The sequence below is a fragment of the Pelodiscus sinensis genome, chromosome 21, assembly GCF_049634645.1.
Source record: "Pelodiscus sinensis isolate JC-2024 chromosome 21, ASM4963464v1, whole genome shotgun sequence".
In the NCBI taxonomy this organism is placed as follows: Eukaryota; Metazoa; Chordata; order Testudines; family Trionychidae; genus Pelodiscus; species Pelodiscus sinensis.
Genome location: NC_134731.1, coordinates 68,883 through 81,943, shown reverse-complemented (window position 1 = coordinate 81,943; position 13,061 = coordinate 68,883). Strand labels below are relative to the sequence as shown.

The 13,061-nt window shown below is 56.6% G+C and overlaps 1 protein-coding gene across 2 annotated transcripts; it reads right to left on the bottom strand.

Annotated features, from left to right (window-relative positions):
- Window positions 1–1,605: 1,605 nt before the first annotated feature.
- ALDOC (aldolase, fructose-bisphosphate C) lies at window positions 1,606–10,371 on the bottom strand. Of its 2 annotated transcripts, none has more exons than XM_075904427.1 (9): window positions 10,209–10,371; window positions 7,309–7,447; window positions 6,692–6,903; window positions 5,772–5,826; window positions 5,385–5,545; window positions 4,101–4,184; window positions 3,572–3,746; window positions 2,914–3,113; window positions 1,606–2,451 (listed from the first exon to the last, which is right to left on the bottom strand). In XM_075904427.1, the coding sequence occupies exons 2-9, from the start codon at window positions 7,418–7,420 to the stop codon at window positions 2,356–2,358; spliced, it is 1,095 nt and encodes a 364-aa protein (XP_075760542.1). In that variant the 5' UTR covers window positions 7,421–7,447; window positions 10,209–10,371; the 3' UTR covers window positions 1,606–2,355. The 2 variants fall into 2 exon arrangements, with proteins under 2 accessions (XP_075760542.1, XP_075760543.1); XM_075904428.1 differs by having other exon boundaries at window positions 7,309–7,442; window positions 10,209–10,365.
- Window positions 10,372–13,061: the final 2,690 nt, after the last annotated feature.

Below are 13,061 nucleotides of genomic sequence, written 5' to 3'. Positions count from 1 at the left end.
AAAGCTTGCAATAAATAAGCAAGTGGTAAGTCTCTCTCAAGTGTCCTGAAACAAAAAACAGGACTATGTAGCACTTTAAAGAGTAACAAGATGGTTTATTAGGTGATGCGCTTTCGTGGGCCAGACCCACTTCCTCAGATCAAATAGTGGAAGAAAATGGTCACAACCATATATACCAAAGGATACAATTAAAAAAAAAAAAAAAAAAGAACACACATGAAAAGGACAAATCAAATTTCAGAACAGAAGGAGGATGGGGGGGGAAGGTAAATGTTTGAGTTAATGATATTTGAGGTGATAATTGGGGAAGCTATCTTTGTAATGGGTAAGATGATTAATGTCTCTGTTTAAGCTTAGGTGTAAAGTGTCGAATTTAAGCATGACATGCTATCAGGTGCCGAAAGTGTCTGTCTGCTATGTACATTGGACAAACGTGCCAGACACTTCGCTAAAGAATCAATGCCCACAAAACAGATTTTAGACAGGATCACAAAGAAAAGTTTCTTGCCATTTCAACTAGAAAGGACATTGTCTCAACAACGTGATTACCTGTATCCTGCTTCAAAGACCTTTTAAGACTACACTTGAAAGAGAATCCTCTGAACTGTCATTCATGCTTAAATTCGACACTTTACACCTAAGCTTAAACAAAGACATTAATCATCTTACCCATTACAAAGATAGCTTCCCCAATTATCACCTCTAATATTAACTCAGACATTTAGCCCCCCCCCCCCCCCGCCCACTCCCCTTCTGTTCTGAAATGTGATTTGTCCTTTTCATATGTGTTCATTTTTTTTAATTGTATCCTTTGGTATATATGGTTGTGACAATTCTCTTCCACTATTTGATCTGAGGAAGTGGGTCTGGCCCAGGAAAGCTCATCACCTAATAAACCATCTTGTTAGTCTTTAAAGTGCTACATAGTCCTGTTTTTTGTTTCAGCTATGCCAGACTAACACGGCTACATTTCTATCACTTTTCAAGCGTCCTGGTTTTCCTCAGATCTAAAATGAATCCAACCACATGACAGTATGTCTACACAACAGTGTTATTCCCAATTAAGTCTGCATCTACACTCCAAACAGTTATTTCAACATAATGTCAAAACAATGAGGAGCTTGAGGACTTCTTACTCTGATTCCTGTAACCCGCATTTTACGAGGAGCAAGGGAAGTTGGAGGAAGAGTGCTCTACCTCTGTCAGACAGCTTATTTTGGTTTTGGCGCTGTCTACCTATTTCAACTTAAGTTATGCAATAGATATAGCTCAAGCTGCGTAGCTTATTTCAGCTTTAGCCCTCAGTAGCTCCATCTGCCACTGAAGTATAGCCATCAGAGGTGGAACTTGGCAGCTGCTGAGTTCAGCACCAGTGTCCAGCTGAAACAGAGGAGAGGAGGTGATAATGGCCAGCAGAGACCTGGACTACTGAGAGGAAGAGCTGGATTTGGAAGCAGTATCCATGTGGGTGTGTTGCTCCAGAGGGTGTAGCTGGAAGCAGCTACTTTGTCTCCCTCACCCAACTCAGAATACCCATGTTAAGTAGGCCACCACCTCCCTGGAGAGAGTCCCCATTCCTACCTTCCACAGGAAAGCAGCAGTCACTTGTCACTGTCTCTAGACTTTATTTGTTACACTATTTGGTACATCAGGTGCATATGGGGAACACAACACATGTCAGGACCTGGCTCCCCTACTAGCAGCTGCTCACACCCAACTCTGCCAGCCACAGAGCGATGGCAGCAGCAGCCCTGTACTACGGGGTGGAGAGCACACATTCAGAATGGCAAAGCTACAGCTTCACACCAAAGTGCAGTCGAATGCAGTGTGGGGTCCCACACAGCCAGAGCGCGGAGGCCACACAGGGCAGGTGGAGAACGGGCACCGGAGCACCAAGACAGTACACTTCCTGCCCACAAACACCCCTTGTGAACAGGGCCTTCTGCCAGAGAGCTGGGCATGGAAACTGAGGAGTTCTCCCCTCCCCACACCCTGCCAGCCTAGCTTCCCTCCCACCTCAACAATCGTGGGAAAGGAGAACTGGAAAGCTACAGGGAGAGTGAGACAGGCTACAGCCTGCACTGTCTGGCCAGTCCCTATCGGAAGACCTCTATCAGGGACCTCCCCCTCCTCTTTCACAGGCACAAAAATCAGTAGCAGTTAAAAGAAAACACAAGACTGGGGCTGTACGTCCAGGTGGGGCTCGCTCTTCCCTTTCTCTCCCCCACACCGGAGGTGGCTACTTGGCTCCTGGTGGTAGCTACAGTAGAAAGCTGGGGGTAACTGGTGGCTGATACGGAACGTAGCGGAGTGGGAGATTGGTTGGTCAGTGTGGCTAGAAAGCCCGCCCGAGTCTCAGTAGGCATGGTTAGCAACATAGAGGGACCGCCCAGCAGCACCCGAGTCATCTCCACTGCCCTCGTACTTGCCAAGAGCAGCCAGACTGTTCACCTAAGAAAGGGAGAAAGCAGTTAGCACCCCCAGCCATGGCACTGGCTGCTGCAACCCCCAGGTTGGACCAGAGCCTGGCTGGGAATCCAGTTGTGCCATATGCCATGCTTACTTGGGAAGAGCAGCCTTCCCCTCTCCCCTCCAATTTGCAGTTTCACTGTTACCTACACCAGACTTGTTTTAAATTCACAATGGCCATTCCAGACATGCAACATACTCCCTACCATGCTGCACTGGGCTCAGCCCACCCCTGGACTAGCACAGCAGCTTGAATGGGCAATTCTAGCAAGCACTGGACTGAAAGTGGTTAAGCAGATTTCACCAGGATGCCCTCAGGTGCACTCTTCCTGAGATCAGGAGCTCGAGGCAAGGCACCTTCTGACCCTTGCTGTCCAGGAGTTTGCAGGACAGAGAACAGGGGAAAGGACTTTTCACAGCACACCACAACCTGCAGCTCAGTACCTCGGCCCGCTTCACAAACTCCTCCGTGGCAGCGCTCTCATTCTCCTGCTGGCCACGCCAGGCGCTGAGCGCCGACGCTTGCAGGGCACGTCCATAGGAGAAGGTCAGAGCCCAGGGCCGGGCCAGGGGGCAGTTGTTGATGGCGTTCAGGTTAACGGAAGCTTCCTCCTCACTCTGCCCCCCAGAAAGAAAGGTGATGCCTGAAAATAAGGAGAGGTTAGCTGTGTGGACACCCAGAGCCCCCTACTCCTGCCTTCCACACAACCACCCACTGCAAGAGCAAATTACAGCAACCCCACAGGCTGTGGGGGCTGGGCTCTGCCTGGCTCAGCTGGGAACAAGCTCAGCTCTGCCAGACCCTGCCCACACTGCAAATCAAAACTGATCCAGCGATGCTGCTCACAGCTGTGCCAGTGGCATGCCCAGAGCACAAAGGTTCCTCCATCAATCGAGCCACGACCTAAAGAGGACAATTTACTATAGCAACAGGAGCCCCCTGTCGATCCTTCTCCCCCCTTTTCACTTGAGGGTGTTACAACTTGATTGTGGCTCTGCCAGCAGCGGCAGGGCTGCAGGACCAAGCGACTGATCAGCCCAGCTATGCTCCAGCATCCAGGGGTGTAGGAGCTGAAAAGCAGCTGCTTCATGCCCTGGCTACCTGGGACTGCAGGAGGCACAGTGCGGCGCAGCGCTGTCACCGTAGCCATGGCAATCTCCTCAGCGCTGTATTTGGTCGGGCAGGCATGCCCTGGGGTCACCATGTTGGGTTTCAGTAGCGTGCCCTCCAGGTAGATGTGATGGTCACTCAGGGCCTTATACACAGCTGCCAGCACCTGAAAGCAAGGCAACGAGAGCTGAGCTCCCATGGCTGCTTTCTGCTCCAGAGAGCCAGCCCCGAGATCTCCCCAGGAGACTAAAGGGTCCCTTCTCAGAGCCCAGGAAGCTGCTGGGAGGGTCCATGTGCCCAGCAGGGCCTGTGGTGCAAAGGTGTCACCCCAGCAGAGCGCCTTCTGCCCATCAGGGGTTAAGACTGCAGGCTCCTCCGAGTGCCTGCCAATCTGCCTGGGGGACAATGGGGCACAGTGGCAGCTGGGGTGGGCACATTTCTTTAGGCAGCTCTACTGAAATATCAGCCCCTGGTATCCTTGTGCACACTGCCCCCATGGCCCTGCTGGGTTAGGACTCACCTTCTCAGTCACATACTGGCAGCGCTTCAGGTCATGGTCTCCATCAGGCAGGATCTCTGGTTCCACAATGGGCACAATGCCATTCTGCAATTGGGAAAATAAGGAGAGGTTAGCTGTAGCAACCCACATGGCAGAGTGGGGGATACATGCCAGACAGCCCTCCTCACCCAACCAGGGAGAGCAGGTTCACCCCCTCAAGCTTTCAGTCCCCAGCCCCAGCGCACACATTCCCTTTTCAGAGAGGAGGTCTGCAGCTGGGGTAGCAGAGCCATGGAACACACAATGAAACTGAGGCCCTGGGGTCTGTGTCAAAGGTGCCATCCAAAGTCACCACCCACCTGGCAATGGGGGCACTTCACTGTGCCAGGGCAGCGGTTCTCAAGCAGGGTGCATGTAGCCCTGATGGCACGCCGAGGTCTCCAGGAGTACAACTCAGTTAGAGAATTGCCCAGTTTTACAACAGGCTACATAAACAACCCGGCTGTGTCTACACTGCACCCCTTTTCCGAAAGGTCCCTTATTCCTGATTTTAAGAGGAATAAGGGATCTTTCGGAAGAGGCTTTATTTTCCGAAAGATCCCGTCTAGACTGGCACTTTTCTCTGGCAAAGCCCCGAGCTGGAAAAAAGCGGCAGCCATGTTTATACAAATGAAGCGGGGATATTTAAATCCCCCGCTTCATTTGCAATTCCGACTTGTCTCATCTGCATCCCTTTTCCGGAAAAGGGGTGCAGTGTAGACACAGCCCCCTAGCGAAGACAGTACAAACTAACGCTTCCATGACTTGTTCATACTGCTCCATGAACTATACTCTGAAACGCAAGTACAATATTTATATCCCAATGGATTTGTTTAATGAGGCCATGGTACCACCACGAGAGTCAGCAATCTGTCAGCCCTGGTATATTGTGACGTGTCTGTGGTGTTGTGTCTGATTTAATACTTTTTCAAGTGAAGCGACCCTTGGGGGATCACAAGACAAGTCAGACTCTTGAAAGGGGTATGGTCGCCTGCAATGGGTGAGAGCTGCTGATGTAGGGACTGAGCACCTGGCCCTGCCAGCCAGAGGCCTCCTGGCTGCCCTGGGCTAGGACCTTGCCCCGGGGCTGCATCGAGTAGAACATGGTGTGGGGGAACTCCACTGGGCTCAGGAACGGCATTCTGGATGGGGCCAGTGTGGTGGAAGCTGCCTGGGATAGCAGACACAGTGCCCACCGCCAGTGCAGTCATAGTGGTGCCAAGCTCCAGTATCTCAGCCTGGCACACCACCAGGCTGCCCTCTCACCTGCTGGCAGATGCTGGCGTAGCGTGCCAGGACATTGGCGTTCTCAAGGATGGCCAGGGCCGAGGGGGTGTTTTCACTGATCTTCAGCACGCAGCGCCACTTGGCAAAGTCGGCCCCGTCCTTCTTGTACTGGGCACAGCGCTCGGACAGCCCGTCCAGACCTGCCCCAACACACAGCTACCCTCAGCCAGGCTCAGCTGCAAACATCCACCTGCCCCCCAGAGCCAGCTACTGCCTGGGCAGGAATCCCCATGCTGCAGGCACACAGCAATGGCCCCAACTTCACCCACCAATGCAGAGAACTGCTGAGAGGCGTGAGGGGTTTGCTCAGGGTTATAGATCTCGGCTCCCCAGTGTCCACCCACGCACAGAGCAGCCGGCTCATACCTTGAGTTGTGGTTTCTCCATCTGTCCCAGCCAGAGGCACAACACCCTTGTCCACCTGTAAACAGAACAGCAGGGCACAGGTGAGGCTGGGTGGAGACCACAGAGAGGGCCCTGGCATCCCTTTCCAGGAACTGGCTGGAAACACAGGAACTCAGGGCATGGAAATAGGTCAGGAGCCTCAGTGTCTGGAATAGCAGCCCCTGCCTGAGTGGAGTGGAGCCATGGCAATGAACAGGCAGCCATAGCAACAGGAGCAAAGCGGAGCCTGGTGTGCCGTCAGGTGGAGCAGCTGGGGTGCCTCCCTGCTGAGCCACTCCCGCCGCCCCCAAGTGCAGCTCCATGCACAAGGCCTGATGCAATACAGCAGGGTCTGCAACCTTCTTAAGCACAAGATCACTTTGTGAATTTAAATGCAATCCAGGATCTACCTCCAACCCAAACACTTTGGCCCCGCCTCCTTCCTGCCCCTTCTCACTCCATTCTCACTCACTTTTATTAGGCTGGGGGCAGAGGGATGCGGACTCTAATCTTGGGCTAAAGGATTTGAAGAGGGGGCGGGATTCTGAGCTGACCCTGGGGCAGGGAGTTACTGTGCAGGAGGGAGTTCAGGGTGCAGGGGGACTTAGGGCGAGGGCAGAGGGTTCAGGACTGGGACTGAGGTTTGGAATGAAGGCTCCAGCTGGGCAGCTCCAAGGCAGAGGGCAGGAGCAACACAGCAGTGCTTAGAGGGGCAGATGAAGTGCCAGCACTTGGCAGCCTCCTGGCCAAAGCTGTCAGCATCACCTGTCAAAGGCTCCAAGATCTACTAGAAGAGCCTGATCCACTGGCTGGTGACCACTGCACCACAACACTGGCACCAGGGAGTCCCAGTGCCCCTGCACCACAAGCAGAGCCACGCTTGGCAGCTCTTAGCCACACACCTTGATGCCCACCACGATGCCCTTGTCTTTGATCATCCTGACAAAGGGGGTGCCATCATCCCCCTTCTGGTACATCGTCTCGTGGAAAAAGATGACACCTCCAATGCACTTCTTCACCCGGTTGTCAGCACTGAACAGGATCTGGCGGTAGAGCCGGCGGTTCTCCTCCGTGTTCTCCACCCCAATCTGGTTCAGGCGCTTGGCCATGCTTCCTGGCAGGACAGAGGGGAGCATGAATGATGCATGGCACATGTTTCCCTGGGGGAAAGAGGAGCCCAGGAAGCCCTGAGGAACATAAGATTTGCCACCGAGCTACTAGGCACCAGCCACCCTGATACCTAGGATCATGAATGTCATTGGGGCCGGAGGCTGCATCAAGAGCTACACAGAGGGAGGCCTCTAAAGACAGCATCCCATGTTACCTGACACTGCTTTTCATTCCAGCCAGCTACTGAGCCAGCAGAGCTGGAGCCTAAGACACCAACAGTGACTCGCCTGTTCTGTGCCGTTTTGAGACCCTTAGTGCCACATTCTCCGCCAGACCCGAGACAGCACTGGGGATTACAGGGAAAGAGCAGGAGCCCCACTCTCCCCAACAGTGAAGGACTCAGACCAACCTACGGACTCATCTGCTGCCAGGATCCCCTTGCCCGGGGCCACGATTCGTAGTGCGATATCAGACAGTTCCTTCTTTTGTTCAGCTGAGAGCGCGGGATACTGGTGCGTCATCACTCCGGACAGCAGGAGTCTCCTGAACTGGGAGGAAGCAAGAGAGACAATTAGGGAGCAGGGACAGATGAATGTCTTCACTTCTGCCACTAAAGCTGAGTCCTGGTTACTTCTCCCACCCTAACCCTAACCCCAGCACTAATGAGCACTTGTCTTCCCTACTGGTCAGTATGTGCCATGACTGGCTGCAGTAGCTTCACTAGGGTAATACTCCCGCTTGCCCCTCAGGAGGCGGTGTGGCAGCTCACTGCTCCAGCCCCTGGCTCTCCATGATGGTGGTTGTGGTTGTGCTAGTCCCAACCTTCCCCCGCAGGCAGCATGTACAGCGCAGGCGTGCAATGTCCCTCTCACTTTTTCCATAAGCTAAAGAAATTTTGTTCTGTGCACGGGTAGAAACACACGCTGCCAGCCGTGGTGCTCTGCTCATCAGCCGAGTGGTGCTGGAATCTCTCCTGGGTGGCTGTCCAGGCACACAGTTTACTGCAGGAGTGACTAGTGTGCTGGGTGGGGCGGAGGAAGCACCTGCCCCCTCCATCTCAGACCACTGCAGGTGGTTACCAACCAGACACTGCAGTAAACTTCAAGGTCATTTGCTAAACCCGGTGACCCCTGCAATAGGCAGGAAACCACAGGACCACAGCTGCAATGACTCCTCAGCTACCCTGTCCCCCCCACAACAAAAGAATTAAGCCCATCAGAGCTCCCCAAACCAGCCAAGACCCCAGTCTGGCATCCTGAGGTTGGGGCGGGGGAGATCGGCAAGTTCCAACTTATCTGTCCAGGGCTGTGTCCATGCGACAAGCATGGGGGTGCAGCCGCTTTCCACCCTGTCTCTGTCAGCCACCCTCTGGCCAGAGGCTTCTCTGAACTGTCCCTGAGACAAAGAGCCAGACTCATCCATTTAACTGTCCTCACCCATCATGGGCCGTTACATAACATGCAGGCTGCAACCGCACAGGCACGAGCCCAGCCTCGTGTGCCAGGCCCAGCCTGCCCCTCCCCCTGCCAGCCATCTCAGTGCTCTGCTGCGCAAACCGAGACAGGACTAGAAACAGTGCATGGTGCTCCCAGCACATCCTGCCACAAGCTGCCCAGCCTCTGCTACAAGAAGTGGGGAGGAATCTTGGGACTCCTCCAGTTGGTACCCCAATCAGCCCAGGTGTGGGAACTCCCCTAGCTAGACAAGAGGGGCTATCTGCTAGCACCATCTCCTGTGCCCCCAGGCAGGGGAAGGGGCAGCACATCAGCCCCCTTTCACAGTGGGAAGCAGCCAAGGACGGTTATTCGCTTTGATACACAAAGCAAGACTGAGGCAGAGCCAGAAGCCCAGTGCATGCACCCGCCTTCCATTCCAGACAACACAGTGATGCTGCTCCAGCAGAGAGCAGCCTTGGTTGGCTCCCATGAAGCCTGAGGGGAGCAGCTAGGAACCCGGCTAGCAGGGAGTAGCTGGTCAGAACAAGCCTGCAATGCACCACGTAAGGCAGGGAAATGCCACAAGCCTAGCTGCTCCCGCACAGCACTAAGGCTACCTGAGGGCTTCATGATGGGCATGAGAGCTCCAAGACCCAGCCAGACTTGTCAGCTGGGCTCCATCCTGCACTGCTCCCAGCCCAACTGGCTGATGCAGCAGGCAGCTCTTGGAAGGGAATGGCCCTGACCCAAAGCTGGTGCTGAGACCACCATTCTGCAGCCAAGTGGGGCCGACCCCTAACGCCCTCCCATGACTGGAAACAGACAGACCCCATCAAGGGAAGGTCTGAGCCAGGGTCCCCAGCCCAGCCTGTCCCCTGAGCCTGCCTAGCAGGTCCTGGCCAAGATTTGCCAAGGGGCCAGAACATGCCAAAATATGACTCAGGCACTTGGGGGTCATAATGGACCCTGATGCTGTATGATCATCTGGGTGTGCTCAGCTAGAGACAGCACATGACCTCTGGGCAAACAGCCACCCCCTAGCATCCCTCCCCCGCATCCCCCCATCACTTCCCCAGTCTCCCCGCATCCCTCCCCTGCACCGGCCCCCCATGACTTCCCCAGTCTCCCTGCATCCCTCCCCCGCATCAGCCCCCCATCACTTCTCCAGTCTCCCCGCATCCCTCCCCCGCACCAGCGCCCCATCACTTCCCCAGTCTCCCCGCATCCCTCCCCCGCACCAGCCCCCCATCACTTCCCCAGTCTCCCCGCATCCCTCCCCCGCACCAGCCCCCCATCACTTCCCCAGTCTCCCCGCATCCCTCCCCCGCACCAGCCCCCCATCACTTCCCCAGTCTCCCCGCATCCCCCCCGCATTCCCCCCATCACTTCCCCAGTCTCCCCGCATCCCCCCATCACTTCCCCAGTCTCCCCGCATCCCCCCCTTCACTCCCCCCATCCCTTCCCCAGTCTCCCCGCATCCCCCCATCCCTTCCCCAGTCTCCCCGCATCCCCCCATCCCTTCCCCCATCCCTTCCCCAGTCTCCCCGCATCCACCCCATCACTTCCCCAGTCTCCCCGCATCCCCCCATCACTTCCCCAGTCTCCCCGCATCCACCCCATCACTTCCCCAGTCTCCCCGCATCCCCCCATCACTTCCCCAGTCTCCCCGCATCCCTCCCCCGCACCTCTTCTCTGCTCCAATTTCCCACTTTCTCCTCAACAAGCCTCCAGCGCCCGCCCCACCGCCTGCCTTTCCCACGAGCCGGAGCCGGGGCCGTGACCTTGCTGCGCCCTTCAGCCCGGCGCCCCCAGGCCAGGTTCTGGGCCGGGCCCTCGGGCTCCCCCCCGAGTCTGCGGGAAGCGGGGTCCTCACCGGGAGACTCGCCGGGCTGGGCTAGGCTGAGCTGGGCTCTCCGGCGCTGGCGCTGCAGCTCTGCGGGGCGGGAGGCTGGAGCGCCGGGGAATGAGGCTGGAGCCGATGCCGCAGAGCTACGTGACTCCGACGGGCGGAGCCGCTGACTCCTCCCAGCCTCCCCCGCAGGGCGCGACCCGGGCGGGGAACAGCGGGTGGCTGGCTCCAAGGGGGAGAAGCGGGCGCCATGGGGCAGTTGCCAGGGAGGGGCAGCGGGGGGGGGGGGGGGTATGTGCAGTTCCCAAGGCGCCATGGGGCAGTTGCTGGGGAGGGGTAGCGGGGGGGTATGTGCAGTTCCCAAGGCGCCATGGGGCAGTTGCTAGGGAGGGGCAGCGGGGGGGGGGGGGGGTATGTGCAGTTCCCAAGGCGCCATGGGGCAGTTGCTGGGGAGGGGTAGCGGGGGGGGGGGGGGTATGTGCAGTTCCCAAGGCGCCATGGGGCTGTTTCCCAGAAGAAGGGAATTCCCACACTCCCTGGGGATAGCTGGGTCCCCCCCACAGGGAACTGAGCCCCCTTGCCCAGTGCTGAGCAGTAGGGGTGGGGTCGTACTGCACATGCGGACCTTGCCCATCCAGCAACCTCAACAAATGGGGCAGGGGAAGAGCCAGGGGCAAACCAAGCTCCTGAGCAGTGGCAGGGCAGGTGGGAGCCCAGCCCTGCTGCCTGTGCCATGGCCCGATGAGCAGAGTCTTACCCCCGCATGCACTGGGAGTCAGGGCGTGAATGGAGCGCGCTGGTGGACTGCAGTGCCCAGACAAAGCACATGAACCAGTCTGGAGAAGCAGAGGGAGCCGGGAGCCTGGCTTCCATTCTCCGCCCCCCACCCCCCAACCATAGAGCACCCATGGGGAGGCCTGAGTCCCTCAGAGGTGAAGGGCCCTGGCACTTACATGCATCGGCAGGGGAGGGGTTGCAGGGAGGGCTACCCAGAGGAACAGGGAGGGGCATGAGGGAGAACCCCATTTAGCAATTAACATGTTGATCTGGGGGGGGAGCTGCACCATCCCCCACATGCTATCAGGCATCACCTGCGTTTGCATGGATTTCTCCCCCTTCCCCCTGCTGCTCTTGGGCTAGACCCCAAGCAGTCAACCCCTGCAGCTCCCTGCGTGACCCCTGCGGCAGCTTGCCAGCTGCACCCACAGCATGCTTTCCCCACACCAGGAACTGGTTGCCAGGCCTGCTCCATTCATTGTTCCTTTGTGCAGCACTGAATGGCTTCTTAGCTAACGGGACATTTAGAGCTGTAGGCCCTGCCAGGCAGCATGGCGCAGTGTGGGGAAAGGGCTCTTCCCCTCCTCAGTTCAGCTTCTGCCGCTGGAGGCCTTAGTGAGGAGCTAGCAATCAGCCAGGAGGGCATCACATGCAGCATGGGGGCTCTCCTTCTTCTAGAACAGCAGCCCCTGACCTCTAGCAGCTCCTAGACTCTAAGCTGAAAAGGCGTCTCTCTGGCTGCCGTGCTAGGGCCTGTGGTGGCATCTGGGAGGGTCTATACTTTGCACTGCACAGCAGACATACCCAATAGCAGGGCTAGGTTTCAAGGACCGTGGGATGAGTAGCAGCACGGGGTAGCTGCTTGCAGCAGCCCAATTTAGGGTGTCTAGGCACTGTGGTAGATGGGACCCCAGCTACTCAGAGGTTCCTGTTCCTAAGACTGATCCAGTCAGCTGACTGCAGTAGGGGCAGGATAGGGAAGTGAGTTTCCCTGCACCTCACACACTAATCACCTCAGCTGCTGGCAGGTTGAGCAGCCACTCCACTGCGCAGAAGGCCAAGAGCTGGGACAGCACCAAAGGGGGGAAGCCATTAAAAACCCCACAGAGCATTTGTTTGTTTCCACAGTTGCTTTTAGGCTCACTGCGGTAAGTGTGGTCACAGGCAAGTGCTGTCCTGACAGCCTCTCTGCCATGGGAGCAATCAGTAGCCCCATGCAGCTACAAGCAGGGCAGAGCATGGCCCAAGGGAGCCAGCACAACCCTAAGATTTCAACTCAGGTTTTCCAGCAAGCTGTCAAGGGAGGAAGCCCCTGCCAAGGGTTGATGAAGGGGCAGGGGGGAGTGGGAAGGAATCTCAGTCCGAGTGAAACAAGTTTTCAACAAGGCCCTTCTTGGAGATCTGTGCTCAGGGAAGGCTCCTCTAATGAGCCTTCTCCCCTCACAGGACAGCCCAGCCAAGCCCTTACCAGTCCTGAAAGTTGTGTGGCTATTTGCTGGCCAGAGTGACAAAGATGAGTCCCAGCGCGGTGGCCCAACAGGTTGCATAAGTCCATCTCTGCAGCATGCACACTGCACCACCTGACAGCTGGAGAGTTCCCTTCTCCCCTAGGCTCCAGTGGAACTTCCACCCCACCCCACCCCTGCTTGGCCCTGGCAACTCACGCTGCCCCAAGAGTTGAGGTCCCCAGGAGACAGAACCCTCAGGCTACTGCCTCTGCAGGAGGCTCCCACCTTCAGGAGGGATCAGACAGATCTGAAGACAAGGAACTGAGGATCTAGGACACTTAAGAGCAGCAACTGCCTCTAAGGCCAAACTAGGTCAGTCCAGCATGTGCCATTAGCGGCCCTAAGGCTCCTGCAGGGTGGGAGGGTGCTAGCTCTGGCACAGCAGGCAGTGGTGGGAAGGCAACAGGCCCCGCTCCACCAGGGATTCCACTTCCTCTCCTGGATGAGCAGTTGCCTCCCCTGTGTTAAGCCCGAAGGAATGGGACTGGGGAGCCAGGCTGCTCTGAACAGGGGCAGGGGCTGTTCAGTCACGTGCTCTCAGACAGTTGCTATGAATGGGCCCTAGCAGGCAGGAGAGAACCCCAAGACTGAG